Source organism: Protomyctophum parallelum, assembly GCF_964188405.1.
Source record: "Protomyctophum parallelum genome assembly, chromosome: 6".
Classification (NCBI taxonomy): Eukaryota; Metazoa; Chordata; class Actinopteri; order Myctophiformes; family Myctophidae; genus Protomyctophum; species Protomyctophum parallelum.
The window spans coordinates 29,509,759-29,536,014 of NC_139701.1; the positions used below are offsets into that span (position 1 = coordinate 29,509,759).

At 42.4% G+C, this 26,256-nt stretch overlaps 2 protein-coding genes across 5 annotated transcripts in view; one reads left to right on the plus strand and one right to left on the minus strand.

Moving 5' to 3' along the window:
• lurap1 (leucine rich adaptor protein 1) overlaps nucleotides 1–26,256 on the minus strand; it is a 435,521-nt gene that overhangs the window by 405,227 nt on the left and 4,038 nt on the right. For 2 of the 4 annotated variants that reach the window (XM_083767891.1, XM_083767889.1), the window contains exon 2: nucleotides 13,275–18,892. In XM_083767891.1, the coding sequence (XP_083624017.1) occupies nucleotides 17,903–18,892 (990 nt within the window). In that variant the 3' untranslated portion in view covers nucleotides 13,275–17,902. Of the gene's footprint in view, nucleotides 1–13,274; nucleotides 18,893–26,256 lie in introns of those variants that run through there. The other 2 variants (XM_083767890.1, XR_014569424.1) reach the window with 2 other exon arrangements.
• ttc22 (tetratricopeptide repeat domain 22) overlaps nucleotides 1–26,256 on the plus strand; it is a 58,062-nt gene that overhangs the window by 13,681 nt on the left and 18,125 nt on the right. Inside the window, exon 3 of the mRNA XM_083767887.1 lies at nucleotides 3,844–3,939. The gene's annotated coding sequence lies outside the window, so the exon portion shown is untranslated. The remainder of the gene's footprint in view (nucleotides 1–3,843; nucleotides 3,940–26,256) is intronic.

Consider the following 26,256-nt stretch of genomic DNA (forward strand, 5'->3'; position numbering starts at 1 on the left):
GGCTAGGTTCCCCACTGTAAGGGCAGGTTTGAAATATAAGCAATAGCACTCACTGGGGATGTTTGACATGGTTTGATATTTGGTAGACATAACTTAGATTGGAATAAAATTGTATGTCCCAAATGGCCCTGGACATGAATTTATGTTCAATCAGCAAAGTAGCCAAGACCAAGGACTGTATAAAGAGGACAGGAAGCGAAGACTGTACGGGTATGTATGATGAATTCCTGTTCTGTTCTTTAGCTACATAGAAGTGTCTATTTGTATGTCTCTAAATGTTTTGATGAATTGAACAATGTGGACCCTGTTGTAAACAAGTGTAATGCTTAATTGGGTCGTCCACTCACAGTTAACAGTCTTTGTATTGAGTTTGTGCTTAAAATGTACTGTAAATTCTACAAACTGTTAATAAATATTTCAATCAATCAATCAAAGGTGCCACCATGTTGCTCCATGGAAGGAAAGAAACATGCGCAGTTGAGACCAGGAAGTTGGACATGCATATGGCACAAATGGCCCAGCAGATGGCGTGAGGTGACTAAAGACCTTGCTGAATGTAGGGACGCTTGTATCTCACTCTTCTGCCAGCCTATATGCTGAAGCCAGCTTGGCTCAGTGCTCACCATGAACGGACTGACTGAGACAGCCGTGTCATGATCAGTGCAACTATAATATCTATATAATTTTATGTAATACAGTGGTTTTCAAACCTTTTTGTATCAAGTCCCATTATTTATTGGGCATTTTATCCATATGGACCACCATTTTTTTATGAGATGTAGCCTCTCAGACCCAAAACTTTTTCATTTAATAAGATCTTGACCACAATCTCTCCATGTACGATCATCAATACAGCATGTGTATTGATGATGGTAGCCTACTTAAGGAGAGACAACAGGCAAAAGTTGATCAAAATAACAATTATTCTACATTCTCTTGTGTAGACTTATTATGCAGATCTTAACAATAATTGAACTCTTGAGAGTTTAAAATGAAACCAAATGGACGGGTTACGCTCTCAAGAGTTAAAGATCTATAAGAGTCCATTTGGTTACCAAGCTGGAGACTACCTAGCTGAAACCCCCTCAAGGGTGCTGGTGGTCCCCAGACCAGGTTGAAAACCACTGTATTACATAAAATTATATAGATATTATAGTTGCACTGATCATGACACGGCTGTCTCAGTCAGTCCGTTCATGGTGAGCACTGAGCCAAGCTGGCTTCAGCATATAGGCTGGCAGAAGAGTGAGATACAAGCATCCCTACATTCAGCAAGGTCTTTAGTCACCTCACGCCATCTGCTGGGCCATTTGTGCCATATGCATGTCCAACTTCCTGGTCTCAACTGCGCATGTTTCTTTCCTTCCATGGAGCAACATGGTAGCACCCGTACAGTCTTCGCTTCCTGTCCTCTTTATACAGTCCTTGGCCAAGACCAGGAAGACATTATTGATGTGTCCAGTGTCATGTCTTGTCAGGGGGCCTATAGAATTCCTAGCAGCGCCCCTGGGCTTCTGTACCTGTGTTTTTGTTACTGGTCTGTAAACCAGGGGCTTAGTGGAATGTCATGAGATAAGGCAGGAAAAAATACTGCACATGTGTAAGCTATTTGGTAGTTTGCAGGTATAGTGATTAAATTACCAATATATGTTTTGGGTTTTCTTTCTGCTCTAGCTTAATTTGGAACATGATAAAATAGATTTTGTTGTATTCTTACCACCACCATGTAAAGTATTTGTGAAATGCAGAAATCTTTTTCGAGAACTGGATCATGTTCATTGGTTGTGACAGCCCCTGACGATTCGTGCAGATTACATAATATTGTATGTTCCTGGTTCAGATTAATAGAATCAATTTTTGACTTCCTTCCTACTATCTGCCTTTAATCTTGATTTACAGTAACTATATTTCAGTACACTCAAGGAGGTGCTCAAAATATGACCATGTAGTGACAGCATCATGCACAATTCAGAACATTGACTCCACTGTCATTTTGTAAAATCTCCAAGATCAAAGAATAACATAAATTGTTTGTACCATGAATCAAATTAAGAAACAATTCCGCGTGAGCCGGTCTTCCTCACGCTGAGGAAGACCTGTTAGGTTGAAACACGTTGAACACATTGGCCTGTGTGTGTGTGTGTGTGTGTGTGTGTGTGTGTGTGTGTGTGTGTGTGTGTGTTAGGCTGCACAACAGTGAGACTTGGTGGTGAAAATATGCTATTTCCGTGCTCGGACACAGCCAGGGACACAAATGGCTGTCTATAGACCGATTCACAGAGGGTTTCCTGGGTGCGGCCATTACTGAGGTGTACCATTGAGTGCAGCAGCACTGATTAGCTACACCTGGCCTACGGAGCACCTGCTCCATGGATTACCCCTCAGTAATGGCCGCGCCCAGGGCACCCCTCTGTGAATCGGTCTATAGGAGTGGTTGCACCACTCAAAGAAATGTGAAGAGGACATTTATTGTGTTCTGGCTTTTTTCTCACTCTAATGATGAAGTGTTGAGTCTCAAGGTGCATGACCTTGTTTAATCTGGACTCTGGAGTGTTGAAAAGTTATTCATTGTAGTGAAGTAAAAAGGTACTCTGAGATGTAGTGGAGCAGTGTTGAGTACTGCAAAGTGCACATACTCAAGTAAAGTACAGTACTTGAGTAAATGTACTTAGTTACTTTCTACCTGGCACCATCCCTATCTGCCCTGGAAATCCCCCCCACACACACACACACACACACACACACAGTGCATTGCAGCCTGCACAAATATTTCCACAGAAGGCGTCCACGCCTCCCAGGAAATAGCTCTTAGGTACTGCAATAATCACAAAAACTAACTTGGGAATCTTATCTGATTTATCTTTGAGTCAAGTGCAGTTCATCTGGAGGTGATTAAATGCCTCTGACCTGCAGGAAGAAGAGGAAAAGCAGGCATCAGGAGAAACAAGACATGGTGGAAACGATATGAAGGTTGACCACTTAATCCCGGCTCTATTCTTAGTGAAATGGACCCGAGTTGCAACTGTACTGTTTTCTTTAACACCAAATCTTGCGGTGTGAGCTTATAAATAGGCTATTTCTGGCAAATGTTCCCCCAGAATGTTTGTATGTTCTTTAATATACCTTGTTATGGTGAAGTTCAGACTAATTGCCGCTCCAGCTGATTATAAAATGCTCCCAGTAAACGTCAGTTACGTCATACTGGGCTGATGGTAGGAAAGAGCGACATTCACCATGTCACCTGTTTTGGAAAGTGTCTTTTGTTTAAAAGTTTCTGTAGTGAATGAACATAACTTTTGGTTGCACCATATGTCCATACTCCATACCATGCCTCTGTACTGATTTCCAGCTGCTAATTGTTAAGTGTTCAATGCTAACTTTAAACCTGCCTAGCTGATTAGTAGTAGTAAAAATCCCAGTCCTGGTACAAAAAAATCACACGTGTGTGAAGTGAGTTGTGCAACTCCGTGTGGGGGTCCCCGGAAGTTCCAGACAAACAGGACCACGGCCAGGGTGCCGGGCCGAATCCGGCGAGCCGCCCCCCATCCGAAACGGTTGAGAAATTACAGAGTTACCGTGTGGGGGTCCCTCTACCGTACCCTCTACTGTACTGTATTGTCACTGTACTGTACTGGCACACCCGAAATTATCATATATACAGTTAATATGTGCGTGTGTGTTTGTGTGTGTGTGTTAGGTTGCGCACAGGTGGTGAAAAACAGCCATGGTGTTTTCATGCTCATACCCAGCCACCCAGCCAGCTACCCAGCCACACACATAGCTCCGTAAGGGAAATGTGAGATCACCAGTTTAATTTATTTCCGGCAATCTCTCTCTCTCTAGGTCGTCCTCAGACGAGCCCTCCATCGTCGCTTCGAGTCATCCCGGTTCTCCATACACCTGGCCAGCTCATTGGTGCTTTGCGCTCCTGCGTCGTTCGTGAGTACATCCACATATGTTAATGTGGGACGTCCTCGTGATTGGTGCCTGTGTGTTGGTTCCCACAGCACTAGTTTGCTGTCTGGCAGTTCTTGGTGTCTTTTGCAGTGTCCTGCTAGTCTCATTCTCCTGGCTGCTATTTAAGGTCTGTCCAGGTCTGTCAGGACTACTGTGGGGTGTCGTCTCGACCTCCTTGGTGTTAGAGTAAGGCCAAGATCCTGCTCTTGTCCATTGATAGCCTTCCTTAACGCGTAGTCCATGACTATGACGAAGAGGAAGGGGGCTAGGGTGTTCCCTTGCAGTACCCCAGCCAAGATGGCAATCCTATCCAAAGTATTCCCAAACACAAACAAGCACAGTCTCTTGCATTATATCACGATAAAGTATCTAAATCAGAACAGTTTGAGTGCTAACACTAGTGGAGCTTAAAGGAAATGGATGTCGGATCAGAACCAAAATAAAAGGAAATGGTGATGTATACATGTATTCTTGCTAGTGGCAAAAATTCAGTGTCTATATGCATTTGAAGTCTTATCATGGACATAGTGAGGAATTCATCAGGAAAAGCAAGTCATCTGTTAAATTGACAGGAAAGACATATCCTACTTTAAGTAATGCATGTCACTCAGGGTGCATGTCACATGTGTGTACATGCATGGGCTGTTGTCATCACTGGGAATCAGGAAAACGCTTTAGCAGCATGACATTCTAAATCCCACATTGATCGCCAGGCATTAACTTAAACAGCAATTGTGAGGAGCTTTAGCTACTGGCATTTATTCTTGTTCGCTTTGAGGTTCCCTGCATCTGGGGCAAAGGTCTGAATGTGGTAAGTTCACTCCAAAACCCCATGTCCACAAAGGAAATGAGAAAATCTGCCCTTTGTCGGTTTGGATCTACTAACAAGCCGTTTTGGATGTGCTCTCTCTTCAGTCCCTGTAAACAGGGGTTAAAAAAGCCCATCCATTATGGTTGCCAGGCACCGCAGTTCAGATAGTGGGATAGATTTAGGTTCAGTGGGGAACGAAAAGCTTTTCTCCCTCCCTCTAATCTGTAATTGTAACTACACATCAGCACTGGATGTGGGGATATTGATGGTAGCAAGTCGTGGAGAGACAGAGAAGAGGCAACTGGGGAGCACAGAGTTCAGTAGGACATGGAGCTAAAGGAGCCAATATTATGCTCCCCTGCTGCAGGCACTGACAGAGGTTCTGTCCTCACCCCCAAAGCGTCATATTTCACCAAGGTCAGGTGTCTTTCACATCAGCAGATTGGAGGGACACACACTTTACACTGTCACCCCATCACAAGTATATGAACTACTACTGTATGTGACGTGTTATAAGGGGGAGGCGTCATTAGGCGTCCTGTGGCACTGAGTGAGTTTTAATCACTTAAAGCTGCACTCATTCCAACCCAGGTCCCCTTTGCAAGTACTCACATTTTTACCTTTGATAGAGCTTCCCTGGCTGCTCACGGGAGAAGCTGCATTTAATTTCTAACCTAGGCAATAGAACTTGTCAACCAATAGTGGTCACTGGTCAAACCCTACCATACCAGTGGTTGGTCATATCCTACCACAGTGGCCATATATGCCCTGAGCTGGGAGACCAATTGCAAAAATAGAGCACAAATGTATCGCAATGTGACACATTGTGAGCTTGTAGGTTGATTTTGTAGTTCTATAATGACATGCCCAAATTAGTAATTCCAGGTTGAAAGTATATAGACATTATGATTTATGACATTAGTATATGAGAATATGTTTTGTGTGGATGTTGAGGTGTGTTTTGATTGATTGAGTACTGTATCAGACAGAAATGCATACAGAACGGGTATAGCCATACACTTGAGCTAAAAGGATAACCCCAAAAAGCATATACTCAATTAATGTATAAAGATGTATTAAATTAATCAACAAAGCATAAGGATGACACGGATAAAGATCATGGTTCTTCAAGAATGATTGGATAGGCTATCTTTTCTTTCTTTTCTTCTATTTATGTATGGTTTAAAATGAATAAACTACATAATTTGAATGCACCCTCTATCTTTCAGATTTGTGTACATTTACAGTAAGCTAATTTATCAATACAGTATGTTTCTTATCCAACATAATAATTTATAACCCAAAAACAATCTATTGTTTGTGTGGAAAAGGCCATTAGCCCAATTATTTCTGTGGTGAAAACCATTAGTCTACTTGCTTGTTGGGTGAAACGTGAGATACACATGCCATGCACTCAGAGTCTTTGAATAGTGACCAGAGGGAAGCCTGTTTGTTGAGGTTGCATGTTGTAAATGGGTCGGATGAGCAGAATTCCTTTGGATCTGTCAGAATGTGTGTCACAAAGTGTGTTTGTCTCTGGCTAATAGGGTGAAAGAGGTGCTGCTGAATGCCTCTATTCACTCTGACAATCAATTGTGGTCTAATTCAGTGGTTCTCAAAGTAGGGTCTGGGGACCCCCAGGGATCCTTGGGGGAGTTCCCGGAGGCCCCCAGCAAAACGAGGAACGGTCTGACCACTTTATCTCTATTTTAGCCTTTGGCTATTATAAGCTAGAACAATTGTGGAACAACTGTGAATAGTTTTGAAGATTTTTAACACAAATCTTCTCTTATGGGGGGCCCTGGCACACAATATTATTACATGGGGGTCCACAACTAAATACATATCAATTTGGGCGTCCTTGATATGAAAATGTTTGAGAAACACAGGCATAACTGATTCAAGACCAACTTTCTGATCATATAATTCCCTGCAAAACAAAATACATCAGAGCTTGTTCTAAACCATAGAACCACTAAATAATTAATAATAATAACAACAACACCAACAACAACAAGAATCTGTGTATACTTGTTTTATTTGTGTATACTTCAGTTCTTGTGTATTTCAAGTAATAACACAGGTGTGTTTAAAGGGGATTTTCGCTCAATTTAAGAAGGGGAAAGCATAGCTTAGTGTAGCCATAGGTCTGCAATTCTGCATGTGTGGAATGTGGTAATGTAGAGAGAGAGAGAGAGAGAGAGAGATAGAATGCAATGCATGCCTCTGTTGATGAGTTCCAAACATGTGTTCATGAGTGTACTGTACCTGAGAGGGAGTGTGCGTGCGTGCACGCCGTGCAGCAGGTCAGGGGGCAACTCTTTATGGTGTGTCTCACTTCTCACTCTGTAAATACATTACTGGCACACTCCAGCATCACACTGGAGATCTGTACAGTCATAGCAGTCCTACGGTAGGACTTTCTTTTAGCATTTCACCCCATAACTCTGTTGCATGCCGATTACCACCACATCTGCTCATAATAGCTTTTTACCAGCTGCTATGCAATAGCTAGCTGAGACTATCATCGATGTGCAAGCTAGTCCTCTAGACTAGTAGTCTAGTCCAGCTGGTTTTCTCATTGGTTGACGTTGCTGTGCTAGTCCAGTTGACTTTCTCATTGGTTAAACCGCGATGCGCTGTGTGTGTGTGTGTGTGTGTGGGTGTGTTATTGATACACATCGTCCCAATATTAGGCCCAATATTAAATTATTTAACAAAATATTTAATTAGAAAATTATTATATATTATAACAACTATTGCACTAAATACTGTATGTCATTGTTATGTTTCTTTCTCTCTCTCTCTCTCTCCCTCTCTCTGCATGCGTGCGCATGCACACACACACGCACCCAGTTACGCTAACACAAAACATATGGTCTCATGCTGAACCGTGCCATGGGATTGCTTTACCACAAAATGACTGTGTAGCCATTGAAGATTCAACAACAACTCCAATCCAAGGCGTGACCTCGACTAACCTTGACCTACGTTAGGATGTATACTGACTCGGTGGGAACTCTGCAGCTTAGTTCTTCTTCCTCTTTGTCCCTCAGAGTCCCAAACAGCTAGGGACCCCCACAGTATAAAAACACTCCACAGTGGCAACTACACACATTCCAATGGTCTGGGAATTTTCAAGCAAATTGTCAGAGGACCAGAACAGTATGAGATGTTGTTGGTAATAATGGGACACTAGACAGATAGAGATAGACTGATTAACATGTCAGTACAAACGTATAGTCTCTCGAGACACTGTTGAAAATTAAGGAAATTTTAAGGAAAAGAGGGCGCTGTTTTTCCTTTATTTTTTGATGATGGGTTCTCAGCTTGGTACAAACGTAAAACTAAAACTATAAATTATGTTCCTATGGTCTGTGTGTGTGTGTGCGTGTGTGCGCGCGTGCGTGCATGTGCGTGCTATCTTCACAAGCATTCAACACAGCCATGAAACAGAAGCTATAGCCTGCTGCCAGGGGGCGTGGGACAAGAAGGAACCTTAACCTAGAAAGGGTGAAAGGTTTAGCAGGATGTTCCAGTCCTCACTACCTAATAGATGGAAAACAACAAAGTACATTTACACAAGCACTGTAATTGAGTACAATTATTCCATACTTTTTATAGTTCATATTTCTACTCGACTAGTTGAGAAAAACGTAAAGTATTTGGTTATTATATGATTTACGTAGATTGTTATGACAAAATATACTGTGTGTAAATTAACTGATAAATGATGATATTTTTAAGCCAACCAAAAGCACATAAAGTAATGTTGATGAACACATTAATGGAATAATCTTTACAATCCAATAATATGATATGTGAAATGAGACATATTTTAATTCCAATAGTATTTGATGCCAATACTTTTGTACTTTTTAATACAGGGCTTTGACTTGTAATGTAGCAAAGTATTTATTTATTGTGGCATTTCTACTTTTACTTACTGTAGGTAAAACACCTGAGTACTTCTTCCACCACTAATACGTAATTTGTATATAGTTTACTGGCTGTACGTCAACTTAATATCCAATGCCTTTGATTCTGATCAACTGTGTAGCTACTGCCGTCCTTGAAAAGCTCTAGTAATGCACATGCTTTGGAGACGTGTCAACGTCATAAAAAACTCTTGGCTTGAGATGTTTTCATGGTAAGCAGGCCCCGGCGTGTGGTTTCCTCTCCTCTATGCCGAGCGAGGGGGAGACTGCTGTGATTTTCACCCCAGACTTGGAGAGCTCGACCCGTTTTAAAGGTTTGTTGTTCTGATATTGAGGCGCACTTGAGGGGATTAACGGTATAGTGTGCGGTTGGTCTCTGTGGTTCATTATAAACCATTATCCTTAACCTGACTGGATGTTTGACAGGGAGCACACAAGCAGTCAACTGGAATTCATTCTCTCTGATTCTGGCTTGTAATGAATGCATAGCTTTATAACTTAATGGGAGAAGTAAGTCAGAGCTCCCTCTCAGATTTGAAATGACAAAAAAGCTGCACCCTTTCATGTCCTGCCTGGGATTCAAAACCACTCTATCACTTTCAATCACTGTTCCAGGATATCTGGGAAGATATTGCGCTTTGAGCTTCAGGTATAGTAGAGAGACCACCTAGAAATACCACCACTGCTATTTGATATACTGTATTGTATTAACAAGATTAAAAACACGTTTTATTCATTAAAATCAGTTCCAGATTGCAACTTTAAGTTCCCTCTGGAGATTTCTGAAGCTGTTTGTGTCAAACTCTCCACACAAAGTCATCTGCTACTGATTTATGTTAATGAGACAACATTTTAGGGTGATTTTTGAAACTTCATATCCTCCCAGACCCTCCTGTTTGTTGTCTCTGCAAGACCCCCCCATGCACCCCGTGGATGTTGTTGTCCTTCCTGCTGTTTCACTGCTCTGTTTACTGCCTCCCCTGCCTTCCTCGTACGCCTTTTACACTCTTACTACCATGTGTAGGGAATCGGGTAAAGGAATATAAAAGAATGAAGAACTGAGCTCTGGCAAAATAGGGATTGTAAATCCAAAAGTTATCTTAGAATTGTGTAAAATCATGTATAGCCCAGCAGTTCTCAACCTTTTCTGGATCAGGGCAGACATGAAAATCTCGAATTGTTCGCAGCCCACGCATCTGACCATTCAACATGGCAGCCGTGTTAAGTGGTCAGATGGGTTAATTATTTGGGGGCCCACATATAAACATGGTCCACCAGTGGGCCCTGGCCCACAGGTTGGGAATAACTATAATTAGCTCAAAATGTACTCATGTAGTGTTTTTCTTAATTTAAATTATACTCCATCACGCGAGTGTGTCGTTTACTCGTTTAACAAAAAATAACTGATCTACAAGCAGACACATCGCGGTACGTGTTTGTAGATATTTTGGCAAGCGATACCATTTGTAGATCTGCGTAGTGTGCACCAGCAGTGGAATCTATAATGGCTTCTCATGCAGGCGCTGCAGTTACAGTAAGGCTATGCTGACACAGGCAGCAGCACAATCCGCAAACACTTATCCAGCTCAATTAGTAAAGTTATGCACTTCGACACAAAACCACTGTCTCCCAGACACCGACAACCAATGCATGTGACACTCCGACCAGACTGCATCAAGCACTGCACTCCATCATCTCAACAGAAACACTTTTGTTTTGTTTCTACCACGGGGGAAATCACTGCTGGGCAGAGTTTCATTTTACACCATTGATTTCACCACCTATTTTGAGCATGAGCATTATTATGACAACAGCAGATCTATTTAGCCTCAGTACCCAGGCTTTAATTTTCTTTCGCATTCGGCTCAAAAAGAAAAGCCTGGGGAAACCCATTGGAAAATGTGGCCTAGGAAGCTTGTATTTCGCTAACCAATAACAGTGCAGAGGTGCGTCGCCCAAAATTTGGCAATGTCAGTGTTCTCCGCTGTTTTCTACCGGGGAGGAGAGGAGGGGGGTGGGGGCACTGGGGGCCCCTCTAAACCAGAAACCACACAGGCTGGGCCAGGCTACAGATCTATAATCTCACAATGTGACACAATAGCTGTCACAGACTCACAACGCAATGTGTCGATGCATTGAACAATCATACAGACGTACAATGAGGTATAAAACGGTGCTTATATCATTATCTTTAGTAAATCTGAGCACTTCTTTCACCACTGCACCGCCACCAGTTTATACTCAAATCCACACCAAACAAGACTGCACCATGCACACCCCATCATATTCCCGTCATTTTTAATCCCCTCACCCCTTTCCCCTTCTAATCCAGTGTAAATGTCATGTACCAGCAACAGACAAAGGGCCAGAGGTGCTTATTAGACCAGAAAGAGGTCCTGCATTTAGCTCCACTACAACATGAGAAAATACATATATTTTTCCTAATCCTATATGTCAGGGGCTTTCAATTTATTTTGACCCAGGGACCACCGTCCTGACTAACCACCTGACACAATAGTGGTGGGGGTTTATGCACCATTCCATGGGTTAAGCTTAGCCACTATTGCAGGCTATATTCATGAGCTGGACAAAATAAATCCATAGATATATGTCTATGACGAAAACAGCATGGTTGTTTTTCACCACCTGTGCGCAACCTAACACACACACACACACACACACACACACACACACACACACACACACACACACACACACACACACACACACACACACACACACACACACACATATTAACTGTATATAGTGATTTCGGGTGTGCCAGTACAGTACAGTAACAGTACAGTACAGTAGAGGGTACAGTAGAGGGACCCCCACACGGTAACTCATTTCTCAACCATTTCGGACGCGGGCGGCTCGCCGGAATCAGGCCGGCACCCTGGGTGCCTTCCTATGGGTCTGGAACTTTGAGGATATTACAATATGTGTTTAGAACACTTTAGAGAGCACTTTAGAGCCAGCCAAGTCTATGGACTTAATGTTTGTTTAGAGCACTAAATGATTATAAGACCTTATGTGGCTGATATAAATACACAATTCACTTCACACACGTCACGTGTGATTTTGAATTTTACTTTTACTTGTATTTGCTAGATAGAGGACTTGGGGTAGTTGATGCATTCAATTGTGCCTGTATCCAACAAAAATACCTTTGAAAACTATAGTTTTCGTGCTCAGACACACCCACCCACCCAGCCAGGCACCCACCCACCCACACACATACTGTAGCTCCGTAAGGGAGTGGTTGCACCACCTGGCCACAAATGTGGCCAGGGACCACCTGCAATACCACCGATAGCCACCGGATGTCCTGCATAAAGCGACTCCGTGCTCTGACTAAATAAATAATTCCTAAGACTTGGAGTCAGATATTGTCTTCTAGTTTCATATCCATGTCATCGGTCATTCCGGGCCCCTCGTCCTGGAGAAGAATGTCTTCTGTATGCAGCTTGTAGAAAAGTGGAGATATTTTACTATTAAAACACATTTTCTGTCAGAACGTTCACATGGATATGAAACTAGAGGACAATATTGGACTCCAAGTCTTAGGAATTATTTATTGGGTGAGTATACACACAGAGGATTTACACACTGTAGCGTCCGTGGCAGGAGACTCTTCCTGTTTTTTAGACCACCAGGAAGAGACTCCTGCCGCGAGCGGCATTTGGCATCTTCGTGACGCGATGCAGTCATAGTCGTATCTCTATAGACTCTGATCTGGAAGTCCTGTCATGTGAGCTTGGTGTGTGCCCAGGGGGCATGGCTTCACCTGTCACACAACCATGCTGTCATCACTTCAATCTCTCACCCCCACACCAAACATTACTAGCCCCACACCACCCCATCACATCCCCCTCATCTTTGATCCACTACGGTACTACCCCTTTCCCTTGCCAAGTCCTAATTAATTCATCCATTTGTTACTGAGTGTCAGTGTACAGTACACATGTAACCAAATGGACCCTTAGGGGTTTTGTTTCTACCACAGGGGATTTTTTTTTTTTATGTTTCAAATGTTTTTAGAAATAGTAGATCTATAGACTCACCAACCATCCATGTGTGCACTCTCAGATGTAAATGAACAATGTGTATTTTATTTGACGGTGTATGAAGAGATGGCAGTGATGCTCAGTGTGTTTTCATTACAGCAGAGTCTCTTATCACAAACAAAGTAAATGTCCTCGATGTACATATGAGTGCTAATGGCTCTGCACTGGGAGCGGGTTTCTGGGAACACTGGGACTGTATTGATTTACAGAACCTGAACCTCCACGGGTTTCCCTGAACGTTAGAAGGTTGTGTCTGTGTCTGTGTGTGTGTGTGTGTGTGTGTGTGTGTGTGTGTGTGTGTGTGTGTGTGTGTGTGTGGAGGGGGGGATCTGTTTCACATGTCTTATTTGCTTGCTCTGTTGGGAAATATTTGATGAATTGCCAAAGTATCCAAACCCAACCAAGCCCAGGGGATCCGTTAATGGGATGTTTTCATGAATAACATGAACTGAGATCTCCATCTTTTAGCAAGTCGCGGAGGGAACAGAGACAGAGGCATAACATTTAAAATACCTTTAATCATTATTGGATAAGCTTTTGTATAGTTTGCATCCAGCATAATATAATTCTCAACATGAATGAACATATTCAATCACTGTATTTCATCTCCATTTTTTTACAAAGAAAAATATTCCTCTCTGGAAACATTGCATAACAAAATCATGTGTTGTTAAAATAAATCCTTTTTCCCCCACTTACACAGTCAAACATTATGTCCACTGATCTGTGCATTGCATTGTCCATTCCTCATACTATGTACACCCTGTGTTCAGTTTCTATTGACTTGCAGTTCTTTGAGCCACATGAACTTGGGCACATGCAGGGAGAGTGTCATAAATAAGAGTATCAATGAAAGGAAAAGCTGGTCTTAATGGCTCTTTTCTTTAATGACCCATCAGGTGCTTTGAGACCCACGTCAGTGCAGGCAAAGTTTGTGTGTGTGTGTGTGTGTGTGTGTGTGTGTGTGTGTGTGTGTGTGTGTGTGTGTGTGTGTGTGTGTGTGTGTGTGTGCGTGTGCGTGTGCGTGTGTGTGTGTGTGTGTGTGTGTACGTGTGCATGTGCATGTGCATGCAAGCACAATTGTGAGTAAAGGAAAAACAGCATGACTCTGGTGGTGGAAGCTTCCTTTCAGTTCCACCACTCAGCTTTCTATGAGCCCCTCCTCATTCTATCAAGGGACACGCAATTAGCCTCTCTTCTAGAGCCACTCAAACAAGCCCCAGTTTCAGCCACTGGCGAGTAAAGAGCCTCTTTGCACCAACTCAGCTGACTGTTAGAGAGTGTGGCTGAGCTTTCTAATGGGCAGATGGGCACACTTGAGATGGCAGACTGCCTGGCAGGATGGGAAAACTGGCAGCTTTAGTGATATACTGTTGGCAATAGTAAAATTACCATTTACATTTATGCACTAGTCAGAAAGTAAAGCAAAACTCAACTTAAAACAATATAAAAGTTTTAGTTGGAGAGATTGTTATCATGATACGAATAAAGATTTTAAGGAACCAAGATTGCCCTGACTGTTTATGCGCATAAAATGATTTCAAAGGCTGGTTATTATTAAGTTACTTTATTTCTGTCATCTGATTACATAATCCAGTGATTGTTCGCATTGTTTTTGCTGGCCATCAGTGGTGAAGCCTCGTTGGTGTCATTGTCATGGCAACTGAGTTATCTTATCTGCAGTTGTTCATAATCATGCTGTCTGTCTAAAGCCCAGAATGACAGGCTGCTTGGCAGGATTTTATGCAATGGATCTAGCATATTGTCACCTCTATCATTTTTATGCAATGGATCTAGCATATTGTCACCTCTTAGTATAATCTTTCAATTAGTCTCAAATCATATTCTGGACATCATATGTGAATTCTGTGTTGGAGCTGAAAATCACTAGTCACAGTCGAGTCTAGGGTGCATTTCCATTGTTGATTATATATACAGATGTCTTCCTACAATTTTAAATAGATCAGTGGTTCCCAAACTTAAAGGGGTTCCAAATGAACCCTTACAAGTCTGTAAACTCTTGAGAGTTATGGGTCTTAATTCTCAAAACATTTGAGAACCACTGACATAGAAAACACATGCACACACAGTGAATCAATCACTGAGCCTAGGATGCTTTCAAAGACTGCTCCTACAGATACAGCACTTCTTGGCACCTAAATCCTGAGTGTAAAATGAACCCAAAGGATTTCTCAGTGTAGTGTCAGACAGTGTGTTTTTATTTTCATGTGATTTTGATGTGAATCACTGGTGAGTCTGTTTTAACAATGTGTAAATTATCTTTTAAGACCATTTCTGTGCGTGAATTGTGCATGGATGTGCAAAGTGAAGAAACATTACAACAGCAGAACATATACTATAGCTTGATCTAATGTGTTTCTCAGCTTTGCTCCCCACACTGAAAGTGGTAAAGTAGCTTTTTCCATATGGCTAAACTAATCTGGAAAGAAAGCCACAAACTGTGGGAGCAGACGCTCTGGCACGCAATCACGTTTTACAGCCAACACATATGTTAAATAAGGAACCAGACTCCATGTCTACACTCATGGTTGGCACACTCCAAAAATGGATGGATGCTCTCTTTAGTTTTACTGAGAGTATTGGGTGTGAGAGAGAGAGAGGGGGGGTCAAAACTAAAAAGAGATATTAGTTAATTATGTATTACTGGTCCATGAGGGAATGTAACATTTAAAATGTCTGGTTTTCGCATAGTTTCCTTCTCCTGCCTCCAGAGTCAGCCTGGAGTCACTAGTTACTGTGGTGCCATCTTTTTAGTGCAGCCTCAAATGTGCAGGCATTGTGAATGCATAGTAGTGTGTGCATGCTGGCACTGGGTGCGTGTTTCCATGAAGCCAGTGTTGTGATGGAGAAGAAGAACCAAATAAAGTGAGGGGAGCATTATAGAGAAGAAACAAAAAGGAATAAAGGAAGATGATGCTCCACTCTTATTTTAGCCTGTAATACCCAATACAGTCTGAATAATAATAATCACAAGGAGTGGCAGTCAGTTGAGACTTTACATATAGGACCACCTCGATTTCAACCAACAAACAACAGCATCATCATCATTGTCTTTGTTGCTTTACTGAGTTGTAAAGTATGCCAAAAGTATTGCAATCAGTTAACGTTCCTTTCCAGAGTACAATGGACCATGTTGACCTTTATGCTAAAAGGGACTTTTGAAAAAACTGAATCAGGGCTGTTGATGAGGGAGAACTGTAATAGCGGGAGTGCTAAGTGGCCTAACAAAGTTCATAGCCTGAAATGTCAGCTTTTTAAAAGGTCATCACATGTAGGAAGGAACATAAACCGCTACATTTTAGGTTGTTTTCTTCTGGCAATCGTACAATAAATAAATAAAATTATAGAAACTTATTATGAACTGTGGTCTCCCCTATTATACCAAATACAGCATCTCCCATTCTAAATATGACAGTTAAATATGAGCAAGCCCACGGTGAATGAGTTGAAAACTCATGAAAACCTTTGGGATTTTTCTGCTCGTATCCACAACTGACAGACCAGCTGTGCACAGGCAGGCAGTCTCTCTGTCTCTCTCACTCTCTCTCCACACACACACGCACGCACACGCACGTGCCAGCATCCATTACCCTCTCTCTGTCAGTAGCCTAGTCTTAGCAACTCGCTGTCTTGAAGAGCAGACATTATTAGCTTTCAGTGGCTTTTCTATGTGTAGAGAGGCTTTTGATTTAAGCCAAGTATAAAGTATTCCAGGAATATTGCTTTTCTTCTCTGATAGTATTAAATCTATCACACTTTTGTCTCATGAGTCAACCAATAAAGCTCTCAGCACAGCTATAGGGCATGCAATGTCCACCCAGTCACACTAACACATTTTTTACCACTCAACACTCACATGGTACGAGTACACAGAGTGTGGGTCTATTGATTTAGACACGCAAGCAGAGGCAAATAAACTGTCATATAAAAAAAACAAGATTATCGTAACAACAGTGCAGTCATCTTGGGAGAGAAAATACAGGCATATGCAAGTTAGGTTTACACCAATCAGGCACAACATTTGCTCTCAAATATAAATCTAACACAGGTTACTGTAATCATCAGAAAAGAACAATAACACTTAGGTCTTGCCAGCTACAACCATTCACAACTAGTACCTGATGCACAGTAGCTGTACTGCAGGGTCACTGAATATACAATATTGCAATTGGTCGGTTAAGTACTGTAGGTATTAGCTCCACAAAGACACAGGTGCATACAGTGGGTACATTCTGAATGAGAGAAATGTATTGTTACTATCTTCACTTCTAATATGTCATCTGCTCCTGGTCAAATTAATAGAAATGGCAGAGAAACACTAAGGACACTGTGGCTCACAGATTTCACGACGATACCCTGGCATTTAATTTCAGGGTTGCACAACGTCTGCTATTACTTTATTGAGTAATACTACCTATGAATATTCACATTAATGGTTCAATCTTTAAAATTTAAAAATACATTTTCACTTATGACATCAGTGGGATTGATTGTGGAAAGCACTGGCCGTGAACTTTGGACATTAGGTTCTATTCATGTTGAAGAGCTCTAGTTATACATATTGTATATTTACTGTAGCTTTCTTCCTGAATAAATGTCTTGTAAAATTGTTAAATAGTTTTAAACAAATGTCCACCAACACAATACAAATCAGAAGAGATGTTTTGGCTATCCAGCAAGTGGTAGACGTGATTATTATAACAGATCTTAACACTGTGCTTTATTTGTAAGGGTGAACTCACACTATGAGAGTTCTTGAGTTAATCTAGAAAATATAATATATAATCAGGGAGTGCTGAGATAGACCCTGAGAAACTATGATAATGGGATCTTTTTTTTAATTAATAATTTACTGTACTTTTCTGTGAGGCCATCTATTTTGGCTATATGGTCAACGTTCTGTAATGTGCATTTACACTAATACTGACATCATCAATGTTTTATATAACATTAGTGCAGTCCCAGGATTGAAACTACAAAATAAAAATACTATGCTCTCTGACTCAGCTGTGCATTTGAAAACAGCTGTTCAATTCCATCACAAACTTTCACTTGAGTTTTTTTTTACATTATAGAGAGTGTGGTCAATAGCGGCTTTACCCTTCTTACAAAAAAGTCACATCCTCTTGTGACTGCACCCACCGCCAGTGTGCATCATACTCCAGGTGCATTTTCCCATTTCTTTTGCAGCTCTCCAGGTCGATCTTCCCATTCTTGTAGGACTTAGGTTTTGGACTCTGTTTTTTCCCCAACTTGTCATTGAGACGGGGCCGGGTTGTGTCAGAACCACCACCTATCTGCTTGGTTGCTTTCTCCAGGACACCATTAGTCTTAACTGCCTGTGAAAGGCCATTGTCCTTGTTGGCTGGGAATCCCTTCTCCCTCTCTGTTGCCTTAGTCCAAATGGTAGCTTCTAGCTTAGAACCCTCAGACTTCTGCAGAGAGCCGCCAGGTACATCTGATTTCCCAGGTGCTGCAGCACGTGTAGCGACTGCAGAGATACTGCCGGCGGTCCCTGGACCAGCTTTGACCTCCATCCCACTTCCGACCGCGACACCAGGACCGAGGATCGCCCCTTCTCCGACCTCACTCACCCCAGGCAGGCCCTCAGTTCCAGACTTAGACCCTGACCCAAATCCGGCTCCGACCCCAGCTCCTGCAACCGCATCCCCGGTGCCTCCCCCTGTCCGGCCTGCACCGGCTGCCTCGGAGGCTGGCGGAGCGGAGGAGCAGATGACATCCCCGGTGCCTCCCCCTGTCCGGCCTGCACCGGCTGCCTCGGAGGCTGGCGGAGCGGAGGAGCAGATGACAGACTCGGAGCTGGAGGGGCAGTACTCATCCATGTCATCCGCCAGGGTATCCAGGTAGCTGCCAATGGAGACATTGTCCAGCTTGTCATTGTCGTGCAGGCTGCTCCAGGAGCCTCTCCAGGAGGTGTCGGGCCCCTCTCCCAGGCTGTACTGACTGCTGGTCAAGCTGCTGCACCGGCTGGTCAGGGTGCTGCGTTCCTCCATCAGCCACTTGACCGCCTCGATGCCCTCGTGGACGGTCAGCAGCTGCTGAAGGATCTTCACATCCACGGAGCGCAGGTGTGCCTGTGGAGAAATGGAAAGGAGCAAAATGGTGAGATTAGAGAGCGGAAAAATAACTTTTTATTTAAGGTGTAGAGTGAAAATAGAGAGTACCAATTACAGTTGCAACTCAGGTCTGTTTTTCTAGAGGGTTTAAGTGGTAAAATGACTTATTCTGATTCGATGGGTTACAGTTTAGAGTAAAACAGTTAAGAGAGTACTTTGGTGCCCACACATTGCATCCGATGTTCAGAGCCACCTGGTGACATTAAATGCTATGGATGTATAATCGCATCTCTTCATATTAAACAAATGTATGGATGAATTACTGTCTCCAAAGCATTGCTATGAATGGAAATGTCATGTTTCTATGAATACAGATCCATTGGAATTCACATTTAGCCTGGAGTCGAGGCTGATTTGCTACGTTGTTTTTTTGCTCACTTCACTATTCAGTCTCGCCAGCTGCAGGGTCCTATTTGACTCGGATTTCAATTACGCAGGCAAGTCAGGTAGTGACATAAGTTTTACATGGGAAAACACTGGAGATTACTTTGGGGGTGATAAGATTGAGAACCACTGCAATAACAACACATACAATAGTGACAGGTACAAGAAGGGTGGAAGGAAAGATAAGGGAGAAAATTGCGTTTATGAGTTGTGGAAATAAATATAAGTACTAGGAATCCAAAATAACAGCCACTGCACAGAATACATTAGCAGAGCAGCCTGCAGGAAAGGGCAGGGGCCAGGAGGTGATATATGGAACTGACATTCAAGGTTTAGCATGATGATATCCATCCCCTCTCTCCTGTCTGTCTGTCTTTCAGTCCCTTCAAAACACACACACACACACACACACACACACACACACACACAACCTAGCCTACTTATCTGTCTGTCTCCTGCCCCCATCTCATTTTCTCTGTCTCTCTTTCTCGCTAGCTCCAACAAAGTGGATTGGCTATGATTGCTGGCCTGGCCCCAGGGGACAGCACAATAGCTGCCAACTGGACATGGACACACTGTACAATCTTAAAATTCAACTCAGATTATTTTGCATTAAGTGCCAATCTGGGGCTTCCGCAGCCCTGAGCACACTAAAGAAACCAGTGCACCACAGGATTTTCTCTGAATGTTTCATTGCCAGATGATTTGTGATAATGACTGCTGGAGAAGATGATACGATACTATGCATTTGCACATGTCATTGTGCTTCAGTTTTATGCTTCATTCACCAGTCCTGTTGGGAAGTGAATTGAACCTGACACTATCGCCTTTATCCAAGGTGCTTTACATAGTGCATTACATTCACCCATTCACACACACATTCATACACCGATTGTGGCGGAAGCCATGCAAGGTACCAACCAGCACACTGTGAGCAATTTGGGGTCCAGTGTCTTGGCCAAGGACACTTTGACATGTAGACAGGAGCCTGGATTCGAACCGCTGACCCATGGATCATTTAATGACCTGCTCTACCTCCTGAGCCACAGTCGCGAGGGTGAACCTCAATGCTTTTTCGAGAATAAATAAAGGTTTTAATCAAATATATCATGCATTCATTCAACCTTTACTCTGACAGATCATTGAGGGAGAACCTTATTTACAATGATGCAGAGATTACTAATAAATAATATAACAACAAAGAAACACAATATTCATAAAATCGATAATATCAACAAATCGATTAAAACCAATCTAAATCTTATACTTTGTCACACGCATTGTGAGCTTCTATTTTCAGTTTTAAATGTTTTGACAATGTTCAAAATAACATACGGTATATAGACTATTAGTCGATTGTTTTACTAAATTATTGATTATTCTTTATAATCAATTAAATTGATTAGTTCGATTAACTATTTCACCACTATAGTTTGAGCTATTGTCAATGGGAGTAATGAGCTAATTGTAGAGAGTGAATAGAGCTGTCACTCAGCCAAAGACCTTTGCCCTCCGACCTTTAGCGGTCTTAAACGTACCTTTCTTATTTCCTGTATGGCTTCCTTCTGACCCTCGAGGTCAAATCAATGAACTCAAGAGGAACCTATTGATTATTCGATGCCATCGTACTGTTTATCTCCGACTATCTGCAAATAGTTAGTGCCATTAGCATTGTCCAGTGGAACAACACACCAATATAGATGTAGCAGTTACGTCTCTGTCAACTCAATGTGTATCATTATTGTTCCAAACAATACGATCAGAGAACCCATATTCCATTATGGAGTAAGGAAAGCATGCTAATGTAACAGATTGATTAAACATTTTCTAGGGCATTTTAATGATCTATCCTCCCTCCCTATATGAGGGTGGTGGCGGCTGCCCTTTGCATGAACTCACACAATTAGTGTTGAACAGTGTTCAACACTAATTGTCCGTACAGTATAGCTGGAGGGATTGAAACCAAAGCTTGGATAACATTTTTCTACTCGTTTTACTTGTTTCTAAGCTGAGAAAGTGACCCCTTGATTTCTCTTATACCCATTATTTTTGTGCTTTCTGTAATGTTAATACATGCACGCACGCACGCACATGCACACACACACCATGGCACCACAATCCTGTCCAACGGCGGGATAAGCCTTGGTGACCATCCAGAAGAGGAGATGAGGCAGAAAGTCAGGGTGTTCTCAGCAGAGCTAGTTTAGACGGAGGGAATGGCATGAGGCGCCTGCTAAATGAGGTGAGAGATCTGCTGATGCCAAAGTCACACTGTATGCTTCAGTACAATGAATTACACTGGCAGGCTCAGCTCTCAAACCACAATACTGAACTGATTTAAAAGGTGGTGGTGAGCATAGACTGGGGAAAAATAGACAGAGTCAATGTGACTGTCGTGATGTCACCTATTGGTTTGTGTACTCTCATTTTGAAGCCTTGAGCTAATTGACCTTCACCATGTTGGATATAGGACAATGCCATCATGTATCCTTGCAGCCACAAGTGAGAGTCAGTGACCATACTAGGATGAGAGGCTTGAGCTAGGCAGTGTTGAGGCATGACCCATGTGGATGTGACTTCAACCACTCCTTAGTCTACCCATCAGGCAGCATATCCATGATTTCTGCATAAAAAGTCCATAGACTTGGCTGCCACATGACATCACAGGACACACACACAAAGCCAGGCAGGTATTGGAGGGGCTAGTGCCCCTAAAAAAGCTGGAAAATGGAGTTAGCTGGTTTCTGCCCGACAGCTAGGATATACTAATAAAAACTTAATAAAAATTATTGTTTGACACAGAACCAAATGTTTTATGGCCATGATTCACCAGGAGCTTGGATGGCTTATTTCCAGGCCTCCAGGCTTTAAAAAAGGCAAGGCCTTTTGAGGGAGAGGATAAAATAGGGGATAGAAATCAATCAGATTAAAAGCAAAACAAATGGTTTTGCACCCAGACTGGACTATTGCATGGGTGAAATTGACTCTATTTTATCTCTCTCTATGATGGTCTGATGTCACACACAACAGAAATAATTTGTGCTGACGTCAACCGGCATCAAGATATCAGGTTTGTCCCATCCATCCATCCTTAAGTTCCAACAATTCATCAAATCATCCATCCATCCATCCGTCCATCCAGCAACAGACAACAAGCACAACTTTGTTTGCCTGTGTGTTGCTGTAAATAGCGAGGCCTCCTGGGGTGTGGTAGAGTCAGGGGTTGGGCTCAGGACTGAGGTTTGAGGTTTGGGCTGGCAACGGCTGAGTGTCTAATGAGGACGGTAGTAAATATACTACTGTGTCTCAGTCAGATAGCGCTGAGGTGGCACACGCTGACAAAGCCGTGGCTAGTCTGTGGAATCTGCTGCTGCTGAGCTAGTTGCATTTATGTAATGACTTTTACTTTTAATGCTAGACATTTTTATCTCAGCTGTAATGGGTAGTGTTTTTACCTTGTAAAATACAGTAAGATAGAATATTGTTATAGAAGAATGCCTAGGAGGAGAGAAATAGAGAGTTTTCCATGGTTGCATCAGAAAGAAACTATTGAACTGCGGAGTTTGTTTGCTGATACAATCTATTTAACGCATTAACCTGTCTTCTGCTGATCCAAGGCCTCACTAATCGCTACAGTATGTGCCCTGTTTACAAGCAGTATTTAGCTTAGCTTGTACTACTTGAATTGACATGATGTACATCAGCATGTTTTTGCAGGTAATAACACCCATCCAAGTAGAAAGCAGCGCTGAAATGAATCATGTACTGTATACGGTGGTATACACTTTGACATGACAATGATCCATAACTGCATTAGAACATTGTCATAATGTGGTTTCATATAATAAAGGTGTTGTGTATGAGAATTCCAAGTGTGCCCACATCAGCATGTATTCATACATCCCTTGTATTTAAATACATACTGTAAGGCCACCATGGTAAAAGATATTTACACCACACAGAACAAAACAAATATTTACAAAACAATATTATTGTTTTGCCTCATTTTCACAGGTTTATGACTGCTATTTACATGGTCAATGACATGCCAATGATTTTTTTCCCCTCTCCCTTGGCCTGCCACACGCATGTCAAGCGACTTTGAGTAATAAGTTCCAGATATTATTGCGACCATAGGTCCATAGGACCATTACTATGAAAACCTGCAAAACCTGTCAGTCAGTCTAGTCCGTAAATCAGTCAGTCAGTCCGTCGTGCCACCATATATGGCTGTCAGTCCGTCATGCCTCGTGACACGCTCCATATATAGCCGTCTCCATATATGAAGATCACGACACTGACCTCATCAAACCCTGGATAGTCATACTGGGTCACCACCTAGATCTGCATATATGTAGCCGGCCAGCAACCCTACATCTGACCGCAAACCCTTAGATCTCCATATATATGGAGCTGACCTGTTCTGACATTCGATATGTTGATCCATCAGCGCTTCCCCAGCAGTCTTCCATCACCCAGGCAGATGCGTGCCACGTGCGTCTTACTGGTTATTATCTACAGTTTTTCAATTGTGTCCCAACTAGTGATGTTGTTGTGAATGTACTGTATGTATACATATGTATGTATATGTAAAAGTCAGTTATGAAGAGCTTGAAGAGCCAGCTTCAAGCATATATACTATACAAAATTAGTATTATGCAGGTATCCAGCATGTATTATACTGCGGCTGTTCAAAGAGATTTGTCGCTGTAAAAGCTGGTTTTCTGAATTAAAAAACACCCTTATTTTCAGATTGACAACCACGCAGTCTTGGAATACATAAAACTCATGGTTAAGACATTGTAAAAACGAAAGGACCATGTCCATAATGTGGGTTATGCAGTTTCCATGCAACAGCAGTGATATGGGGGTTGACGTATGGACCATAGGGCCTTGAGCACTGGGACTCTGTTAATGCATCTTTAACCATTTTTTCTGCCAACAAAACAAAGCCAAACTGATCAGCTTTCCTTTTCCGGAGTCAGGCCAAACAGCTCCCGGCTAATGTGTGGGATTCTGGAAAACTCATTTTCCTGCTTCTCACATACAGCACCACATACTTTTTTGACCACTCCAAGGAACAGCAATGTCCGTGTTGTTCACCTATGTATGTGTTCACCTACAGTATGTATGAGCACGAGTATGACTATTAGTACCAGTAGGGGCGCTGTTGTGCCAAACAGAGAGAGAGATAGTGCTGTACTGTTGCCTGCTAATGAGAGAGAGAGAGAGAGAGAGAGAGAGAAGAGGGGGGGGGGGAGAGGGGAGTTGCACCACTCAGTTCACACGGGTGTGATTTATTTTTCAAGGACCCAGTTTGACATGCTTAGGCCTCACAGTCTACATTGTAGACTGTGATCACAGTCTACACTGTAAAGTGTAGACTGGGATCGTCAGTGTTCATTTCACTCTAAAAGCATAATACAAATGTAACAAAATAGATCTATAAGGGTGCATTTGGTTCCATTTGTACACTGACAGAGTTACATATGGGGTCTATTTGATTCCAAACTATCAATCATTTAGTTGGGGTCAGGTCAAGGACCACCAGGGTTGCCAAGATATTCCAAGCTATAACTGTGCGCATGTGTGCACTGCAGATTACAGTAGGTGTGGAGATGTACAGTATTGTGTACTGTGTTTGCACATACAGTATGTGTGTACTGTACTGTATAGCCACTGTGTTCAAATTTTTTTACTGTATAATGTACAGTACAGTCAGTGGTATTATACACCCTCCAGACAGTGTCACACCACTGCAATGGAAACATCAGTGCTGTGGACAGTATGGAGTATGGAATAAACGTGTTCTCAGACTGTGGACAGTATGTGTTCTCTTCCATCTGGTCTGATCTGATACAGAACAAACCAGAAGAATTTCAGAGTGTGCCAGGAGAATTTTCTCCTTTTGATCTGTGTGTGCGTGTGTGTGTGTGTGTGTGTGTGTGTGTGTGTGTGTGTGTGTTTGTATTTGCACAAGCGCGCAAACATGCCTCTTTGTCTTTATATGGTGCAAATAAAGGGCATAATCACGTTGTGCTTTCCGAGCAAAATGCATTCTAGTGTTTAGCCTGCAGCATCAACAAATATGGTGCGTTAGAAATATACATGGTTAGGAATATTTATCATCAGACATGACTCATTTCCTGCTGATACAAGCCTTTATCTGTGCCACCAGGGAAGGAAACAGGATTAAAGGATGATCTTCTTGGCACACAGTGCAAATCAGATTTTCATGCTCAATGTGGCGCTTACGTTATACGGAAAACAACACTAAGTATTTCTCAAGGATAACTGCATTTTCCTGGTGGCTTCAACTGATGAAGATAACAAGGGATGCAACATTATATGCCATGCCCTGGTACATACATGACATGCCAGGAATATGCGGAACAATAAATAGCTTACAGGTCAGGGTAAATCTGGCACACGTTGTTAGATATAACGTGTGAACGTGTGTGTGTGTGTGTGTGTGTGTGTGTGTGTGTGTGTGTGTGTGTGTGTGTGTGTGTGTGTGTGTGTACACAGTCCAATCAGTGACTCTCCCATGGTGAGATACCAGCTTCACAATGTCACGCTGCTAATAAATAGGCTCTGTGACAAGACAGCACAACACAACATCAATGCCTTTGGGAATGGAACACATTAAACACCACCATGACGCATGCATGCAAACACACACACACACACACACACACACACACACACACACACACACACACACACACACACACACACACACACATATGCTGTGCGAGTGTTACAGGTCCATTTCAGGGTTAAATGAACACTTAGGGTTTCACTGTGTGTTGCCGTTCTCTGTATCTTCACCTTCCCTGTCTATCACATGCTCTCTGTCAACATACTGTATGCCGTGTATGGTGTCCTTGGCAAGCTTTCTCTCCGGTCACATTAGACAGCAGACGGCTGTGTTCCAT